Raw genomic sequence first — 20,859 nt, 5'->3', positions numbered from 1 at the left:
GTGAGGGAACGCAAAGGTTTTGCGAGGTAACGCAAAAGAAAAAAAAATTCCCTATGTCCACTAGGGGGCTCCGTAGTTAAGAATGCCAGAGTACGTAAACAAGATGTTTGTTTGTTTTTTTTATTTCTGGTCATTTTAGACCTTTTTGTAAAAACAGCACCACATACTGACAAAAAACAAGAATTACAACCAGTAGGTGAAATAAAAGCAAAAAAGGGTTTCCAAAATATATTTTTCAGGCACCCATTTTTCACCTAGTGTTACAGGTACCCATTTTTCATATAGTGCAAAATGGGTACCTGTAACACCATATACTATTACTGTAGTATATGTAACATACTGTAACACCATATACTATCACTGTAGTATAACATACTGTAACACCCACCATATACTATCACTGGAAGTACTTAACCCAGTTCTAAAATACATACATTCTGAAAGTATGTCTTTCATATTGAAAATATTGTAATCATTTGTTAAAAATACAGAATTTGGACATAACTTTCTACTTTTGTCTGTCTAATTATTTTTAAGACACCAAAATATTAAAGTATCAAAACAATAAACAAGTATTCAAGTCGCTCAAGTCTTGCCTACTAGCCACCTCTGCTCACACCTGGTTGTATTTTTTCCTTGTTGTATCTGTTTTTGGGGGTCAATAAAGCATTTTTGAATTGAACTGAACTGAATTTTGAAACGAATTTTTAATTTTGAGAAGACGTAATTGACGCAGTTTCTAAGACACAGCATAGCAGTATCAAAGCTGCTTACAGGTTCCCCTGACCAGCTTGGTTTCCCCGGTAACCATTAATTATTGTCACCTGCTGACGATTCTACAGAACCACCTTGTTAAAATACGGTAATGTCATATTTTAATGATATTAAAACACTTTTACCATGGACAATAACTAGTTTCTGCCTTCAGCTGAATAAGTGAGTTTGTTCAACGATAGTTGAGCTTCAGCTGCTTTCTGTGTTGAAACTGTCAGCTATGGCTACTAGCTGCTCCGCTCGTGACTGCCGCTCGTGTTGTTTTATTTGCTATACAAGACTGGTAAAACCAAGAAACAACCATTTATGTCAATTTTCTCAGCTTCAAGGTCTTTGTTCAAGAACCACACTGAACTGAAGCGACAGTTGAGTTTTGCCTCCAGTTTGTTCTACTCTTGAGCTTCAGGAGGCGCTATTGAGCTGATACCGACCAGGGCGGCGCAGTGGACCTGCTCCAGAACACCGGCTCTAGCACAGACGATTTGCAGTCCACGCCACTGACCGGGTATAAGGAAATCCTGGACTTGTTGGGGAATTTTGTTTCCAGGCACCCATGTGTTTGAGGAGCCGCTTCAGTGGACCACCACGTTAAAGAAATCTGATTTCAAAGAAGACTATGTCATCAGGTTGGTCTAATGATGAACTGGCTGCTGCTCTCACTGTTATCTGTCTCACTGAGGCAGGCTGTCATCACTCAGTCTCTCAGTGTCAACACAATCTCAGGAAGTTCGTTTTCCTGGGCCCTGCTGCAGCAATTCAGACTGTATCCAGCTGAATAACTGAGTTTTGTTGCAATTAATTTATTTTTCATCTTCAGTGAAACAGAGAAGGTTCCATTTTCATACAATCAGATGTTCTGGTCTGCTTTTATTGTGTGGTTGAAACTGAACCTCCCAGGTGTGTAGTGGAGAAACGCTACAACAGGATTAAACATTCCTTCCAGTGTTTTGGAGAAGGAGGCAAGGAAGCTACATACCTGTGTGAGTTCAATGAAGCATAATCAAGTCAACCTTTACTTTTTCACTTTTTATTTCCATTTTTTTTTTAGATAAAAGCCATTTCTGTCTTTTCTTTGTGTGGCAGATGAAGTTTTGCCTAATTTCTCCAAAATTTTAGGTGACCCAGTTATTTATGTTTTTTTTGCTTTTATTTCCCGTGCAGTGGCTGGACATAAAAACAACACTGTGTTACCTTTTATTTTTAAGTTTTCTGTGTGTTCAATTAAAAATAGTTTGTAGAGGTGGGACAGCTGTACAGTCCCTTGAAAAAGACAGTGAGGGGAAGCCACTGTTGCAGTATTTTCCACCTTTTGTTTCTGTTCGTACCATCAGCCAGCTCTCTAAACTGCTGCAACTGGCAGCTGACAGGAAGCGTCAAGAGCTCCAAGCGTGTCTAGAAGGTAACTGTTTCCATCCTAAGCTGTCCAGCGTTCCTCCATCACCTCCTGATCTCATTTGTCTGTGTTCCTGCTGATGCTCTGAAAGCATCCAATTATGTTGCCTTTGGCAGTTTTTCATTGATGGCCTTTTATTTTAGTGCCACAGACAGAGATGGTAATATGGACAGTATTTGTCTGAGAAAAGAAGGTGGAACTGATTTCCTGGGTTCTGGGGATGAAATATTAACTTCATTTCAGTGTGTGAACATGTACAGTACATTATAGGCCAGGGGTATTGGCAGTGTAAAATAATAACTATCATTGTTTGTGTTTAACTCTGTAAATCTGATCTGTACTGTGTCCAGAAAATAGAGACCTCATAGCTAAGATTGTTGGTCAGCGTCTCGTCAACACACCAGAGGAAAACCTCTCAGCTCTGGAGTTAGATATCAGAGTCAAGCTGTTTATCCTGCTCAAACACATTGATGAAAAGATCCTCAACAAGTTTGTTGGAGAAATAGCAAAGTGAGTACCTCTCTCTCTACTTAGACACGTCTTCACATTCAATCAGACCACGACTACTGTCCTCATTCAGACTGATCTGCTGTGACCTGTGGTTCTGTCGGACAGAAACAGGCAGCATGATAAAAGATGGCAACATGACTGAATCAGATAGGATCTTTGATCTGTCTTTATTTTTCTACATTTTGACTCCAGACAAGTCAAGCTTTTACCTGTCGCAGTGGAGGAGGAAGTGGAGTTCTTGAAACAGTACTGCACTGAAGGGGGGAAGAGGCTGCTGAAGTCACTAAGATACACATCAGGTTGAAATCTTCTTCACAATTTACTGTTAACAGGAATGCTGGCTTTTCCATAAGAAAAATATGAATATTGTGCAGCTGGAGCCAACATGGAGGTCATTCTGTCTGACAGATTCTGGTTTACAGAGTCTTTAGTCTGCAGATGCTTGTTGTCTAACTGAAAACAAAGCATGAGGCAACACAAGTTTCCATGTCCTTCTGCTCTCCAGCAGAATCAATTAAAATACTCTCAACAAATAATTGTCTGGATCTGTTCCCCTTAGATTCCTTCATTGCTTCAGTCATTCTTATGGACAGGCTCTCTTCAGGTTCTAATTGAGGAAACAAAGTTGCATCATTGCAGCTCCCTCCTCTGATGGCAAAGCAGAAGCTCAAACCCACAAAGCAGCAGCCAGAGACACCAGCAGCTGATCTCCAAACATGTCTGCTTGTTGTTGAAGTTTAACCAGCAGTGCTGGACCAGAGGACCCCAGAGGGGACGTTAGGACACCTACCAATAAAATAGGTTTTAGTGCTCAGAACTCTCCGACATCACTCTCACTTACAGCGTTTTAAAAACATCTGGAACAGAGTTTGATTTTATTCTAGGGAGTGTTCCCTTCAGCAAACACATGGCTCTTGTCCATTTCACATATAAGAGAATTACAGAATTTTGGTTAGCCTAATAAAGTCTGCCTGTTAGTCTGTGGTTGGTTGAACTGACTTGTATGTTTCCAGTAGCGAGTCACTTTGTGTTTAATGAGAGACGATGGGCCGTGCTTGGCTCCAGCTGATGGTGAACCCAACCTGCAGATGGACGCGTTCATTCCTTTCCCTGCCCTTAACAATGTGCAGCTCCTAACAGCCAATCAGAGTCTGAGCTGTTCCTGCAGAAGCAGGTGTCTGTGATTAAACTGTGACCTGCTCTCCATTCATACAGGCACGTTGGCATTTTTCTACAGGCTGTAAAGTTTGCTGTTAGAGCTTCAAATCCTCCAGAACCAGAATCAGACCTGATGAACAGCAGCTCAGTTCAGACTGAGCTGGGAGCTTTTAGTTGGATTCTGAGGAATGGGAGACGTTTGATGTCATTCAGATGATTAAAGAGGGATTTGTGCTTTGGAAAGCTTTGGGAACGTGTTCTTTTGTTCCAGTTCCTCAGTAAAGAACCAGTCCTGATGCAGGCCTGCAGATTGTTCACAAGGGATTTTATGGCAGTTCATGGTTTCTCATTTGCTTCTAATAACTGCTCTGTTGTTTTCATTTCCCTCTTCTTGGACTGACATGACAACACTTTGTTAGACATTAATATCCTTTTTGTCCAACAATGAAACATAACTAAACTCTAATGTTGGTTGGGACAATATTCAGAACACATCTTCACAAGTAGCAGGAATCAAACTGACCATTTGGGTTTAATAAGTAACATTTGCAGAGTTTTACAGACATATTTTACAGATTTGTTCCATCAAGATTTATTATATTTGACAAAAGGAAATCTTCTCTCTATTTCTCTATTTTTAACCTCTTTCTTTTTCTGTCACCATCAGTATTTTGTAGAACAGAAACCTCGTAAGAGTATTCATCTGATCATTGCAGCTCCCTCCCTGATGGCAAAGCAGGGGAGGGATTCCTCTATGTCAGAGATGGAGGAATCTTGGTGTGCTGAGTATATTTGGGTAAGTGAGAAGTGATGTAATAAAAGTGGCTTTAAATTTGACCAGACTACCATAAAGAGATCGAGGCAGTGATCCTTCTGTTAGTGCAGAGGAGCTTTGGAGCAGAAGGATGCTGAGCTCTCTCCACATCTGCTCAGCATGCCTGCCAGCAGTCACACTTTATGAAGAGATAATTGGATGCTTTATGAATATCAGTGGTAATATTCCTGATGGCTCAGTGATCGGAGTTAATAAAGACTTCATAGTGTGGAAACCCTGTCTGCCCAATTACAGACACCAAACCAAGAGAAGTTGTGAAAAAACCCAGCGATCACATCTGGTCTCTGACTGATAAATAGATCTAGAAAAAGCTGAGCTGTTGCAGCTGGAGCTTTAGATAAGTGGACAGACTGGAGGAGAAACTGGCTCAAGTTGAAAGGATCTCAGTGGCTAAAAAGTACCAGCCTTGTCTCAGATTGTTAAATAATGATGATGATAAAAAGTAGAAGCAGTTATAATGACTCTTATTTGAAATTATTGCAGTGCCAGTGGAATAGAAGGCCAGGAAGAGCTCTGCAGAGAAGAAAATTCTGGGACCATGATGAAGGGTGGACTCTGCATCATCTTCACCTGGACTCACAGCCTTCCTGAGGAGGTAAGTCTTATCATTCTGAATGGCCCAGCTTGGTTGAACTGTTGGCGGCATGTGTTTGATGTTCGTTTGCACACAGACTTTTCACAGTCCACAAGGCACACTGAGCCAAACTCCACCTCCCGCTGCAGTATACGTCATGGTGTTACACATGTGTGACTTGCAGCACAGTAAACACGGCAGTCATTGCAGAGAGGAACGACTATTACGAGTTCACACGTTTGGAGGAGGAGGATATAATAATTGATGGGCTGGAAAGCCAAATTTAATTTTTCACAATTTGAAAGAAAAGGAACAAATGGCAGAGTTGCATATTTCAGTACACATTTCATCACTCCCTTGGACAATTGCTCTTCAATTGTTCTATGATTAAAACCAGTGTTGTAACTATCTGTGTTACCTGACAATCCATTATACTTTGCACAGATAGTCAGAGTATAGGCTAATGGTTGCTCAGTATGAGCCATGGACGTAGAGTGGTGCAGTTTTACACACAAATGAAAATGCCTGTAAAATTCAGACCAATCCAACATTAAGTTTGCACAGAGAGGTGGACAAACAGTTCACCAGGGAGGTTGTGACAAGAAGGATGGATGACATGAGGATGAGAACAAAATGACATAATCTTTGTCATGCACCTGCAACTGACTAATTACAGTCAACTAACAGTTAACTTACTAATTTCTCACTTTTGCAGTTCAGCTCGACCTCTGCAGATTCCAGAGCAGAGTGCTCGAGTCTAGAAGGAAAGGTTTTTGCTCCACAGCTGAAAAACTCCCACTTTACTTAATCACAAAAACCAGAAAAAGGAAGCTTGTGTTTTGTTAAATGAAAGCAGCAGAAGTGATGAAACTTGTAACTCTGACAACTACAGAAATGTTTACATGTGGCAGCTGCAGCAGAAGTGGTGACGGAAACAAATTCATAAAAAATGAAGAAGGGAAGGCTAGAAACACTGGAGAAAACCAAAGCTCTCTCAACTTTGTTCTGTTTAGTCTAAAATAACCATGTATCTGAAAAAGGAACCTAGTTGTGGTTTCATCATTGTTTGTACATCATAAAGCAAATGCCAGAACAGAGCCACAGAAGCCATTAGAAAGCAGAAGAGCCATGCTATTTTAGGCTCTTAATGTTAATCCAATATTTTGAAGTGTGGCAGACATGGATTGAACAGCTTTGTTCACGTCCTCTGCTGCCATTGCTAAAACTACAGGCATGCTACAATTCTGCAGTGCAGATAATGGATGCCGTCGTTCATAACATTTCCTTCTGTTCACTGATTGGTCTGATAGAAATTCTACTAGAGAAATCCACTTTAATTGGAGAAAGTCCAGATGGAGCCCTGAACTCGATTAGGATTGAGTGGACTTGCGTAGGAAGGCCATGGCCAGATTATCAGAGCAATAATTAAGCCAAAGCTATACAAAACATATGAATTTTCCATTTAAGATATTTAAGATTTCTGTAAATATGTTCTATCCACATGGTTTCTGTCTCATGTGGTTCTTTAGAAAAACAAAAGAAGGAACTCCTACTCAACACTTTTTGTTATCCAACTATTAATCCAAAAAATAATCAACAGATTAGCCCTGCACTGTATTAATGGTATGTCAAACAGAAAGGACTGAGAGTTTCACATGTTGATGCTAGAAATATTTGCCTTTAGTTTAATGTAAAGGGATGCAATGTTATTGTATTTTAGACAATAAAATGTTTTTTTTAAATCAATTTAATCATCAAAATAATCTATAGAATAACCGCTTAATGAAAAAATTGTTAGTTGCAGCCCTAATCTAGACAGGATCATTCAAACAGACTACTTTAGAAAATGATCTCCCTCATTCCCTCATTCTTCAGTAGTAGAAAACCATTATAGCTCAATAATCTTAGTGAGACAGAAGGGCTTGATGTTCAGGAAGCAGTTTGTGATTTTCTGAAATGATTCCCTTCTGACTTCCAGAGCTTGTTGGTAAATATGATCCTTCTCACTTCAGTTGAGAAAATGTTTTGTGGAAAACTCTGCAGTCGAGAAGATTTCTAAGTGAGAAGAAAATAGAAAATAATGGAAGGAAATTCCCTGTCTAAAAGTAGGCATTCACTCTTTCCAAAAGGGGAACAAAGAGATGGAAGTGATATGAAAGAGGCAACATTCAGATCAAATCAACACACTGTTCAGTGTATTTTAAAGTTTAACATCAGGATTGTGCTGATGGCTTTAGGGTTTTGTGTTTTCCTGCAGCAGAAAGATGCATGTAACTCTAAACAGCATGTCCTGCTCTCTTTCTGTCTGGAAACCCCACAGTGCAGTTATTTATGATCTTTGGTCTGCAGTCATTTTACAATATCATCACCATAAATAAAGCAAATAAAAAATATCTGTTTTTATTTTAGGAACTGATCTTTTCCCTCTCTCTCCACAGACTGCTGCTTGTTGTTTAGAAAGTGAAACACTTTCACACAGTGACACATGCATCATGATCTGTTTGATGTTTTAATGATGTTTATGGGGGAATATTTGCTCAGGGGTCTGAAGTGTTTGCTGTTCTACCTGGACGGCTGCAGGCCTGTTCCTCTATGAGGCTCATGTTGATTCTCACAACATCCAGAATGCAAACTGAAGTCAGTTTCTGACAAACATGAATTCATGTGTTTGTTTTACATAATTCTCACTTTCCTCTCCAGTTTCTGATGCATCAGTGTTAAAGTATGAGCTTCGTTTCATCATCCCTGTTATAAACAGATTTATTTTAACAGGAAGGAACTGAGCTGATAAAACTAGAGATATTTTAGGAAGATGATGTTAAACTTGTTTAAATATCAACTGAGATTTTCATTAAACTAATGAATTTAACAGTAGCTGATTGATGCAAGCTGTGTCCTCGTTAAGGTTTCCTCCCTCTGCTGGCCAGAAGCAGAACTGCTGCATTGTTCTTCTCAGATCTTCATGACTGATTGCTGCAATAAAAATGATCCATAAAGCAGTCAGTAGCAACAGGTTTTCTCACCAGAAGCTCATTTCTGTCTCATTATGTTGTCCTCTAACATCTGATGGTTTGTTTTAGTTTTTCTAATAATTATTTATTCTCACAAGTTTAATGATGACATCATTTTCTTCTTGTGAACAAAGCATTTCTCAACTCAAAGACTAGAACTTCATTCTAGTCAAAGACTAGATCTAGATCAAGATCTAACCTTTTAGGAGTTAACCATTAGAGGTTAACTCCTTTTATGACACCGATAAATATTAAATCAGTGTCATAAAACTGATGACACTGATTCATGCGCGGGGCCGCACCCTGCGCCCGGGGCACTGGGGCACCGGCTGCTGCCACCGGGGCCATTTGGAAGTGTTCAATCAGCATGGAGAACGTAGCTATGTATGCACACAACTTTACTATTTATTGTCCCTCCTGCAGTCATGGAGATACATGTTAACACACCATGTTAGACATACAGAACACATGTTCTCTGCCTTTCTTTTTGTGATTTATTTGGGGGGTAAAACTGATCAGAATGACTTCAACAAATCTCTACCTGCTCACTGGAACAGCGTTTGATACAGTTCTGTGTGAAAGAGGTTTAATAAGAATTAGACATTTCATCCCCACGTGCCAATAACCTTTGGAGCCTGTGCTTGCTCAGCTGATGTGCTTCACAGCAGTTTCTCAGTGTGCAAAGAATTAACACAATGGATCCAGAACAGGAGGTTTAGCCTGCTGCAGCTTAATGTGGCATCAGTTCATATGTGAGTTTTATATGCAGCCGTTACTTAGGCACGACTCACTGTGTCATTGTTTCCACTCTCTTCTGTCAGATCCTTTTTCAGTTTATGCAGTTAAAGAGATTATTGGTGTAAAATGTTCAGACTTTGTTCAGATTCTATCAGCTCTGATCTTTGATGTGTTTACTTTTAGATTTCAGTCTTTCCTCTATTAACAATGGATCAGGCAGATGTGCAGACTTTACAGGCCTCAGTCATTTAAGGCCCGTTAGAACTCCACCAGTCGGGATCACAGTGAAATCAGCCTGGAGACATTTTTTTGTTCTCTCAGGATTATTGAGTCTCTGATCAGAATCTGAGTGAAGCAGTTAAATCATTACTGTCAGGAACAAAGAGGCTGCTAATCAAACAAGGTTTTAAGGCCCCGCCCTCTTTTCAGAATCTGTCACAGGCTGACAAGTGAAAAGAAAATCCTGTTAGAAGATTTTAGACTGTTGTAATAACTGGAGCAGTCTGAGATTTTCTGTCTTTGATTAAGTTAAATTCATCTTCCTGCAGACAGAATTCAGTCTTACTTTAGTGACTGATTTATTTGGTCTGGACAGTATGGAGGTCTTGTGGATTTGAGACAAGTAGCAGCAAATGTTAAACCTTTACTGATTTAATGAAGGAATGAAATGAGAAATGATTGATGTCCTGAAACATAAATGTGTAAAAAGCTCATTGTCACAGTTTGTACTTTTTAAAGGCCTCCCACTGAACCAAGGACAAGGCTCTGAATAAAGTGTGAGGACTGAGAAACAGTGAAACATTTAGTTCAGATTTTTAGCTTGTCCAGATGTGTCCTCTTGGGTCTGTGGACAGAGGTGTTATAGACACACTGAAATGCTGTAAAGGGCTTTAACAAAAGGCTGAAGCAATAGGTTTACAGTGGAAAGTGGAGACTGCCAAGTCTTGGAGTGTGTTTGCCAGAGCAGCAACGGTTGGGTCAAGATTGTAAAGTTTGCTTCCAGATCCTGGCTTCCTTCCATCTTAGTTCTGCTGCAGGCCGACCACGAGCAGAACATAATCTCCTCTTTAAATGATTCTTCTCTTTATCCGACTGCAGCTCAGCGTTTCCTCATGTTAGTCTGTGCCCTGATAGATTGATTTGTTTATTATATTCCTCATTGATTCAATGATTGTCAGGTTTCTGTGGTCGTTGCTGGAGATCTCAGGGTCCCTGAAACGTCTTAATATCACTTGGACCTTCTCTGAAGCTCACAGTAGAAAATTAATTCTCTATAATGATGAGTTGGTGAAGAAAGGACTGAAGATGAAAACGTGTTGCTCACACAGAAGCTCCTCTGTGGTTCCTGTCTGCTCTAACATGCTTTATGAGCCTCCAGCCATGTAGAGGCCTGTGTTTTCAGTTGGAGCTGCTTCAGGCAGCTTTGTGTCAAGTTACTCCTGCCAGAAAACAATTACCTCAGCTGGACCTGACGGAAATAGACATGACACAGTGTTGATTTATCATTGTAGAGTAGTGAGCTGCAGATGATGGAGGAAGACCATTGTTGTTCATGATGCTGAACTGGACTAAAGTTCATTAGCAATGTTTCACTCTGAAGAAGAGGCTGTGGTTCAGTGGACCCTGCCCAGAACCAAACAACCTTAGCCGTCTACAATAGCTTACAGGCTATGATGCCAGCAACCGTAACTGGGAATAAAAACAGCCAGAGAAATGAACTGTGCACCAGAGGGTTGCTGAGGTTTTAGTGGAACCACAGTATATCCCTTCTGAATGTTGACTATAGTTTACTACTCTATAGCGAAGGCAAACAAGGCAAAATCACACAGTTAAAGATGGAGGAAGAGTTTCCAAGGTTTGGTGCTGCAAAGCGAAGATGAGGGACGGCTGTGAGGAGCCGTGGGAAAATTGTTTGTTCTGCTGAGTTACAGCAAGATGCTGATGTTACTGAAGGGAAAACAATCTTTACCTTTGACCCAATCATCTGATGATCATGTAGCTCTGTACAGAGGAGGTTCAGGAGACACATTGTTAGTCTGGCTGTCAAATCACTGGATCATGGAAACTTTAATAAATTTGGCCTCTGGGTTGAAAACTAAACTAGTTTCAGTTTTGTTTCACAGTTTTGTCTTCTCTCTCAAGAGCAACAAGATCAGTTGAATTGACTTTTAGTCCATGTTAGTTGTCCAGTTTCTGTAATAAATGAATCAAAGCACCTTAATTATATTCTAATGCAATCATCTCTTCTTGATGTTGTTCCTTCAAAGCTTCCAGGAGTACAAAGCTCTGCACATGCTGATTGGTCTGCTGACTGATCAGCCTGAAGAGGTCCTGGTCAATGTAGTGGGAGCTCTGGGACAGTTTGCTCAGATCCAAGCTAACAAGGCCGCCATCTGCAACGGTGGGGGCATAAGGGCTCTCATTAATCTGCTCAATGGAACAAACCAGGTATATAACTTTGGTTCTTCTGCAGTTCTTGTTCAAAATAACTCCTTTATTGATCCAACATCTGCTCTGTGTCATTTAACCAGGCTCTGCTTGTAAATGTAGCAAAGGCTGTGGGAGCTTGTGCCACAGAAAGGGACAACGTGGCGTAAGTTTATTTCTTCCTTTTCAATGCTTCATGCTCTGTTTATATTTACAGTAGGTCCATCAGGCGCCTGTTAAAATGTGATTAGTGGCTTATTTCCCATAATCAGTGAATCAGCCCAAACTCACTCCTGGCTGTTTATTGATGTCATGTGTTTTTACAAGGAAATGAGACCAATTGTAGGATGTAAACACAGCCTCATTAACCTGTCCTGGGCTGCTGCTCAGAAAGATTCCTGTAGTTTTCATTGGGAGCTGTGCAGGTAGGCGTCTCTTTCATCCTTAGCCCAATGACCAATTTTAAAAGCTTTGTTTATTGTAGCTGCTGTGTTAAATATGGTTGTGGTTTCATTCTCAGTGTTTTACTATAGCCATGCGGTCGCTGAGCTGCTCAGACTAACGTGCCTAAAGCCCTGCCCTGTCCAAAACTCCACGGCTGGAAAACCCAGAGAAGCAGAGTCTAGAGCGGTGGCTTTCTCTCTGCATTTAACCTCAAGCATCATGGAGCTTCCATCTGCACCTCATTGCTTTTATAAACCGGTTCCAGACTATAAGAGCCATCTTAATTATCACTGGGCAGAAATATCACTGAACCTGTGAGTTTATGGTGTTAGTTAACTGCTTCTGCTGCGGTACGACTCTGTTAGACTGGGAAACAAACAAACCCTGGGCTGGATAAAAATGAAGCCTGTCTAAATAAAGCTGCTGACTGTGGTAAACTTGACACAACCAGAGACGTCTGTTACATCAGATCATCATGTTCTCCATGTTCTCTCTCACTCTCCATTTTTACAGCAGATCTTCCAGTCTGTCAGCCTCCATCTGTCAACAGAGCTCTGATTCAGACAACCTTTGTCTGGATGTTGGGCCCCATGGCTTGTTTCCACGCATGTTGAGTCGTTTGTAAAGAAATTAGCACAACTCACAGTAGATATTTATTCCAAACCAGAACTGACAGAAATGTTTGTCAGATTACCAGTTTTAGATGATTTATTGCTGATGATGTGTGATAAAACCCAATCAGCTGCATCATGTTTGTCCCTGCTGGACATCATTTTACCAACAAAGTTTCTGTTATCAGATCAGACCTTCTGCTGGTCACCACAGTTCTTCTCTCATCATGATCCTGAATCAGGTCGTCCAGAGCTCATGAGAGCTGCATGATCACTTCCCAGTTTCCCATCAGATCCTCCTGTTTGTTTTCATTCTTCACCAGTAGGCAGTGTGTGGTTAATGACATCACACTTCCTCCAATGAGTCCAGGGGAAGAACAAGAGTGAAGACGGATTTTTAATGCCTTCAAGGTCTGTGGTCTCCCCTCTAATCCGTCACTGTCAGCTGCAGCTTCATTGTAATCTGTTTCCTAGCTGCACCATGGGAAGATGGAGCCGTTTTGGAGGATGATATGAAGCTTCACTTTAGTTTTTGGTCCTGGACTGAAGAGGCCCTGCAGACTGGAGTCTGATGTTCTGATCCCTCTGGACTGATTTCTGTGCAGAAGGAAGACAGATGGAGCAGAGGACGTCCCTGATGAGCGTCCGCTCATTGGAGTCATGAAGACACTGTGATTAGGGAGTGTTTAGGTCATTATGACAGCATCAGTGTGGGCTTTGTTAGTTGAAGCACACATGGGGAACACATTCCATGTTTTTATAGCAGACAATGGAGGGTCTGTGGTGGAAATCTTTGACCTCTCAGAGGCAACTCCAGTTTGAAACCAGTCATGTAAATGAGATGAAATCAAACTGCTGCTTCAGAAAACTTCACTTAGACTTTCTGAAATACGGAGCCACCTGTCTCTGGTTCTGTTTGTCTTGGGAAGGAGTCAAACAGAACTCCTTTCCAAGTCAGGAAAGGAGTTTCCCATGTTGGCCAAAACATGAAGTCAAAGTTTGTCAGCATCTATTTATAAATCCATGTAGGAAGAACTAGATCCAGATGTGTGCTGGTTGACCTCTGACCTGAGCTTTTCTGAGATTCTTGTGGAAAATGAGTTGAGAGTGGGTGGTACACAGACCCTGCAAAAGAGCTAAGTGTGAATAAAAAGTGCTGAAATCAATTTCTGCTTCCATGCTGTTTAGTTATAGTCATTGTTAAATCTGCTTCTGGTCGGCCTGATGGAGCCAAATCTTCACGTTGATTTGATTCTGCAATGAAACGATTCTCTGTGTTTCCCTCAGAATCATTGACCAGCTTGATGGAGTCCGCCTGGTTTGGTCACTACTAAAGAATCCCAATGCAGAAGTTCAGGCTAGTGCTGCATGGGCCATTTGTCCGTGCATCGAGAATGCAAAGGTAAAGTAAAGATTCAATTTTTTAGTTCTGGGAGACATAAAGTTCATCATTGTTTCTCAGAGCAGAGTGTTTGCCTCTTAAACACACATTTATCAATCAGAGATTTTCACATTAAAAGGTCGTCTCAGTCAGAAAGCAGAAGCTTGTTTCTGTCACCCAGTTTGTCTCTCAAGCTGCTGCTTCTGCTGGGAGGTCAGCAGAGGCAGGGCTGTGTCAGCAGAGGCTTACATGAACCCTGGGCTAATATGAAGCAGAGGAGCTTCCTTGGCACACTGGGATTGATGAAGTGAGGAACAGACTGAGAGAAAGATTGTAATATCCTGTGGGTCTGATTTCCTTCCTGAAAATCTTCCCTCAACATGCTGAGAGATGGTGGACCATGCAGCTTCTGTGAAGCCACTTCTCCAATAAAAACACTGAAACTGGAACAACTACATGACCATAAATACTGCTTATATCATTTTAGCTGCTACTATATTTACTTCAACATTAAGAGCTTTTGTTGGTCGATTTTCTGTCATGAAAACAGAAGATCTTACCTGCATTTAGACATCACTATAACTGACATTAACGCTGCATGTTATAATACATCTGTGTCTACAATATAAACTCCAAACCATCTGCTGGAACATAATTTGTCAGACATTAGCTCAGTTTAGATGGAGCTGTTTTGTTACATCAGAAGTGAAATCATAAAAATGTTGAGACATTCAATCAGAACAGACCGATCTGACCCCGCTCAGTCAGTATCAATAATCATAAACACATTAGCAGGATTATGGTTTTACTCTTCTCTTCTCAACAACAGCTGTTATTTAGACATCTGCATTCCAGTTTTGATGAAGCTTCACAAAGGCAGTTTCTTGGTGTTTTTATGGGACGGGGCAGTGATGAGCTGAACCCGATTCAACTGCTTTACTGCCGTCTTTGTTTGGATGAAAACCCAAAATGTTTGAGTTGGCAGATCGGTTGTAAATTTATGACAGAACAGTGGTATAAATGCAGTGATGTTGCTGCTCTGCAGACACGGATATTTACAGGAGCTACACTAACTGTCTGTAGGTTATTAACTGGAGCTGATTTTATTCAGTAAAATGAGCCAAACTACAGAGCAGCAGGTCCTTCCAATCAAGTAAACGGACCCCTCTCAGTTCCACATGATGAGGTGTGTCATTAATCTGCCTGGTTGTAGAAGCACATTTAGATGATTGGTTGATTTTTCCTTTGCATGTGAGCAGTGAAAGTCCTAGAAGTCTGATTGGTCCAGAGAAGAGCCTCAGAGCGTTCTTCTGAGCTCAGCTTCATATCAAACACAACAGATAATGTGTTTTCTATTTCATTTCATCCTGAGGGGGAGGTTAGTAAAAAACGTATTTCCAAGTGCAGCCTCTTAATGCAGCAGCCTTAAGAACTGGGGGCCCGTCTGGGGCATGAAAGGGATTCTGGGTAGTCTGTGGCAGCTGGTGGCTTGAGAGAGCTTCCTCTGTCGCAGGGACTCCCAGCCAGCCATCATCAGTATTCCTGAGGAAAAGCTTCCTGTGTGTCGGGGGCTCTGTGGCCTTGGCAGCTCCCTCACTGGCCTGCACTGTGCACACGCCTCATCCTCTGGCATGGAATCACAGGGCCCATACACTGCACTGACTCCTGATCCCAGCTCTGAGCTCCCTGCTGGAGGGGAGAACACTGAAGTACATCCAGTTCTCCCCCAGGAGTTGACGAGCCAAACTTCAAATCAACTTTTGCTTTTTATCTTTGCTGAATTTCATCAAGACGCTTAATTTAATCTGAAAAATGTACAAATTTGATTAATTCAGGACCACAGAACCATGTATCAGCTCCTGACATACAGGCGATGTTGAAACAGACTTGATTTCAGCCAACTTTGCATTTTCCATTCAGTCGTTGAAAATTAATGCTTTGAAAGACATTTCATCTGCATCTTTAAAGCCCTGATCATTACAGACTGAGCCGCCTTCATGTGTTCTTCTATGGCAGTGATATGGTATGTTGAGTTTTAACAGCAGTCTGTTGCTCCAAGTTCTACTGAAAGCAGCCTCTCTTTCTCTGTGGTTCACTCTGTTTGGTAGGAATCTCACCACAAGTGGTTCGGAGTCTTGCGGTTCCAGCTCAACTCAAAGCTAGAGAGCACAGAGTTCTCACTGTGGAACAAAGTTTTACATGTCGCTTTAAATCTCTAAATCCGGTTTCAGAATCATTGGGACAAGTTAGGATGCAGGAAGAAAAACTCAACAAACTGATCAAACTACAGGATAGAGTTGGGCTGATTCCAGTTCTTCATCCAGACTTCCTAAATGTGGTCAACTTAACCTGCCCTCCTCTCCTTTTCCACATCACTGTCCCTCCTTTCATCGTTTTCTGTGTTGACCTTCACTGAGCAGCAGCTACTGTGTGTCTCTGTGACTGCAGGACGCCGGGGAAATGGTTCTCTTCCTGATCGGTGGACTGAAGCTGATCATTCAGTTACTGAAGTCACCAAGCAACGAGGTGCTGACAAGCATTTGTGCCGTCATTGCCAAGCTAGCCAAAGACAAGGAGATCCTGGGCGTCCTCTCTGACCGCGGGGTTGTCCCTCTGCTGGCCGGGCTGACTAACACAGTAAGAACATGTCGCTACTGACAACAAAGCAGCTTTTACTGTCTGAATACTGGGATTCTGTCTGGTTTACAGTCAGGTTGAAGTTTAGTTGGTGTTTTCCTTGCAGTTTCTTCAAATATCAGCTGATCCGGAGGATGTTGTTGGTCAAGAATTTCTTCCTGTTCTCCTCTCTGCAGACTGATGACAGACTCCGCTGCCACCTGGCCGAGGCCATCGGCCACTGCTGCATGTGGAGCTCCAATAGGGCATGCTTTGGTGACCATGGAGCCGTTGGCCTTCTGGTTTCTTACCTGGAGTCGAACGACAATTTGCTCCTCCTTAACACAACCATGGCCCTGTACCAACTGTCCAAAGACCCCAACAACATCATCACCATGCATGAGGAAGGAGTCGTTGAGGTCAGTTGGGCTTCCTCTTTGACTGGATACCTGCGTCTTCTTTAAGTCCTAATTTGTTGCTCATTTCCAGGTTCGAGTCTGTTTCACAGCTTTGAGGCTAATTTTAGCATAGCTGCATTGAGGAAAATGTGCTTTAGTCTCCTGCCGCCCTTGTTTCAGTGATGTGTGAAAAACACAGAGTGATAAACTTTGAGAGGCTGAGACTATTTTCAGAGCCTTTGACCGATGGAGCAGAAACAGTCGGTGAAAACAAGTCTCCACTTTCCAGCCATCATGGGAATTGAGAAAAGCAAACAGCTCAGTGTGTGCAAAGTGCCAACCCTACACTGGACCCTAGATGCCATTGCAGCACAAGGCAAAGGACTGTAGCTGGGGGCAACTGTTGCTAAGGGTTGTTGCTTTACCTCAGGGCAGAATGCAGCAGCAATATGTTTCAGACCAAGGACTGATGGAGAAACGGCTGAGAGTTGAAACACATCCATGGTTCTGTTTATTTTCCTCACAGTTGGTTAGTATCAGCTTCCCTGTTCAGAGGAGCTGAGATGAAGTTCAATCTGACCAATCAGGCGATCTGTGTTGTGTTTCCATGTCTGACATTCAGATAAACTGCTGAGCTGCTGCAGCTACAGGGTCTTTGGTGATTAAGCTCTGTAAAGTCCAAAAATACCTCATGGTGAAGTGTTGCAACTCTGAGCTGCAACACTAATAACAAGCACACACACACTAAAAAGAAGGAGTGTTTCACACACTAATATAGACACATAAAGAAATGGTCCAGTTTTTGTTGCGGCTCAAACTCTAAACACATTTGATTTCAGCAGCTTTTGTAAACTGGGTTGAACTCTGAGAACAGCTGAGGTTCAGTTCAGCTGAACCATCATGGCTGCTGCTTCTGAGTTCAAGTAAACCAGTTCAATGAACATGGGAACATCTGGCTTCAGCTGCAGAACCAGCTCCGAGTTTAGAGTCCAGTTGGTACTGGGAGATCGTTTCACACACTTGTGGTCACAGATGGATTTTTATGTGGTAGTTTTTCTGTAAAACCTCATTTAATGAAAGGATCAGACAGCAAGGTTTTACCAACATGGACATTTTATCCTTCATAACAAGACTTCAGTCACAGCATCGTCTTAACGTTCAATCTATTTTACTGTGAGACACAAATAGAGTGTGAGGAGTTGAGCAGGAAAATACAGAAGTAGCTCCTGGTTGGAAGACATGATGGCCCCAATGAAAAGTCTGGTGGATGTAACCAACTGTGAGTCCAGAGGAAACACACTGTGTGGGAGCTTGTCCGTCTCCACAGCTGAGTGTGTTGCTCTAACTCTGGACTTCATGATTTAGTGAGATCATATTTTTTTCTTCTCCTGTTGGATAAAAAATGAAAACAACCAGAAATGATGGAGCTGCTTCTCTCAGGGGAAATGCACTCCAACCAAAACACCAAACGCCTCTCAGTTTGATCTAATGTTTGCTCTCAGCATCTCCCACTTTCCTCTGGATGAGCCTCGTTTTGTGTTGTGTATCAAATCAAGCTGCCTTCCTCCTGGCCTGTATGTTGCCTCCAAAGTTCAGGGAATTGTTTGCTGAAGCCATACATCCATTCAGACGGATTCAGACAGCTGCTTGTGTTAAACAGCCTCTTTCATAAGCAAAGCTTTGTGAAGGAAATTGCTGAAAATTACTAAATGCAAACCGTAATTATTGGTAATTTGCAGCTGAATGTTTTCCAGAATGCAGCCTTTGCCAGGTCCTGGTGTGTATTTTAGGATTTTACTAATCTAAATGAGAAAAACATTTGCTCTTTAGTTGCTCTGAGTTCCCCTCTCACCCTGGCACGGTGTGTTTTCATCTGATTCTTCTCTCATGTTTTGTTCTTCTGGAGATTTGATAAAATGAGCCTAAAGAGGAACCAGGAGTACCTGGAGATTCAGCCTCACAGGTTTTCTTTTAGTTTGTAGAGAATCTATTTTCAGCTTGTGGTTGTGCTGAGCAGATGATACAGGAGCTGTGGCTACAGCTTTACTAGGACCATCATAATTTAAATCCAACGTCTCAGAGCCTTTGACTGAAGCTTCTGTCCCTCTTGTTGTTCAGCTCTAACAGACTCTGGGTTCAACCTGAAACTTTTCCTCCTTTTCCTCTTTGGAGACCCAGAAAAAGCAGCTCAGCATCTGTGGCTGACTGGAGGCTGCAGGGAATGTTGTTTACCTGGACTTCTGCACCAAGTTCCCCTCGACCCGGCTGAACACAGCCGTCTGTCTGTCCTGTTTGCCTCCACAGTTGAGTGTAAAACATGGGGAAGCTGGGAAGGGAAACTCCCTGGACTCACTGGAAACATCTTCAGAACTCCTGCTGCAGTTTTCAAACGCTAAGCAAGTGTTGATGTTCCTTCAGTCAGGGAATGTCTAATAAGTGCTGGATTATATTCCCAGAGATCCCAGCTGGGAGGGAGAGATGGAGCTGGAAGAAAGGCTGCAAAGAGAGACGTGCTTATCTTAGCCTAGCTTTGCTCTTCAGGAGACCTTATTTGGCCCCGTCTGAATAACACGCCACCAGGCTGGCAAATAAAGCAACCCTGGCACTTCTCAGGCATCCTGCTTTTCACTAAAGAGCCTTGTTTAGGGAGCTGCATGTTTTCTGGAGCTGCTGGAGGGAAATGTGCTGCTGGAGCTCTGATGAATGGAATAATAATCCTGCTAAATGTGTCATAAATAATTCTCATCTGGAGTTTACAAAGAGGATCTGGCTTGTTAGTCTGCTGCTCACCTTCTTCCCCAAACTTATGAGGATGTTAGTTTCTCTGTTGAATTGGACTCAGGCTGTCCATCTTTCCTTTGTTTTCCTGTCTCTGTTTATCTTTGTGCTGAAATTCATGGGAATGTTTTCCCTCTGTCCCTCAGTCTGTTGGTTATCCTCATTAATGTAGAGAGTTCATGTAACATGTAGAAACCCTGATCAGCTGGTGGAGATCAGACTGAATTTATCCAGAAAATAATGTTTAAGTTGCAGCTCAGATTGTTGGACACAGACAAGCTGACGACACAATGAAATGAGTCTCTTTCTGCAGGGACATTTTTAAAGCATGTTTGTGAATTTAACTCTTCGGACGTCCTCTGCTCTTAAAAAAAGATCCGAATCACTCTGAACCACATGGACCAAAGAGTGGAGGTTGTTGCTGCCGTCTGTCAGAGATCAGCATGTAGAATAAAATCCTTCCAGTTTTTCCCTGAGTATCCTGCTTCATCTGCAGTTTAACCAAAGTTTTTTTTTAACACATTTGTTATCAATCAGAAGATCCTCTGCCTTTCTTTGCTCCTTGAAGTCTTTACCTCCCATTGATGCTGGCGTTGCTATGGTTACAGCCATTTTCTTCAGATAAAAAAATATTGACATTATCATGTGTCCTATAGAAAACTTACTACACACGTTTTTAAATGTTTTTTTTATGAAAGAGGAAAATGTTGCAAAAAGCTCAAAGTGTTTCAGATCTGCTCCATCAGATAATCTGAGAAGAGACTCAGATGAAAAGTCAGCCTGTGTTGATGAGAGAGCTTTTATTTAACCTCTTGCTTCTGTTTACAGAAAACTTTGATTCTGACTTTCTTGTTTCTATCAATGACATCATCACAAGTTAATGCAAACAAACCCTTCTCTTGCTCTCGTACACTCGACACCTGGAAGCTATGATGATCAAAATAAAGATTATTTTTGATGCTTCTTTTGCCAAATGTGTTTTAAAAGTGAAACACTTTGGAGCCCCCGTCTCTGCTTTTGTTAAGTGATTCAGAGGAGACCACAATATTTAAACAGCCACATCTGCTTCTGGGAGCTCAGTCTGCTGCAGTAGTTTATATCCATGTGTACTTATATGAACAGACCCAAAGCTTCAATGCAGCGTTTAGAGAAATGCAAGAAAACACTTTGGTTCTGTTGAACACACTGAGTCTGTACAAACACTTTCTAAA

General features: G+C 41.8%; 1 protein-coding gene across 5 annotated transcripts in view; it reads left to right on the top strand.

Annotated features, from left to right (window-relative positions):
• Window positions 1-1,250: 1,250 nt before the first annotated feature.
• Window positions 1,251-20,859, top strand: part of LOC114137061 (homeobox protein Mohawk-like) — a 39,405-nt gene continuing 19,796 nt past the window's right edge. For 2 of the 5 annotated variants that reach the window (XM_028005567.1, XM_028005568.1), the window contains exons 1-6: window positions 8,589-8,639; window positions 11,261-11,441; window positions 11,525-11,586; window positions 13,763-13,877; window positions 16,305-16,493; window positions 16,670-16,891. In XM_028005567.1, the coding sequence (XP_027861368.1) occupies window positions 8,623-8,639; window positions 11,261-11,441; window positions 11,525-11,586; window positions 13,763-13,877; window positions 16,305-16,493; window positions 16,670-16,891 (786 nt within the window). In that variant the 5' untranslated portion in view covers window positions 8,589-8,622. Of the gene's footprint in view, window positions 1,401-2,016; window positions 2,174-2,517; window positions 2,678-2,869; window positions 2,977-4,502; window positions 4,632-5,153; window positions 5,266-8,588; window positions 8,640-11,260; window positions 11,442-11,524; window positions 11,587-12,517; window positions 12,887-13,762; window positions 13,878-16,304; window positions 16,494-16,669; window positions 16,892-20,859 lie in introns of those variants that run through there. The other 3 variants (XM_028005570.1, XM_028005569.1, XM_028005571.1) reach the window with 3 other exon arrangements.

Source organism: Xiphophorus couchianus, chromosome 21 (assembly GCF_001444195.1).
Source record: "Xiphophorus couchianus chromosome 21, X_couchianus-1.0, whole genome shotgun sequence".
Classification (NCBI taxonomy): Eukaryota; Metazoa; Chordata; class Actinopteri; order Cyprinodontiformes; family Poeciliidae; genus Xiphophorus; species Xiphophorus couchianus.
Note: the sequence above shows the minus strand (reverse complement) of the source record. Positions and strands in the feature narration are given on the sequence as shown.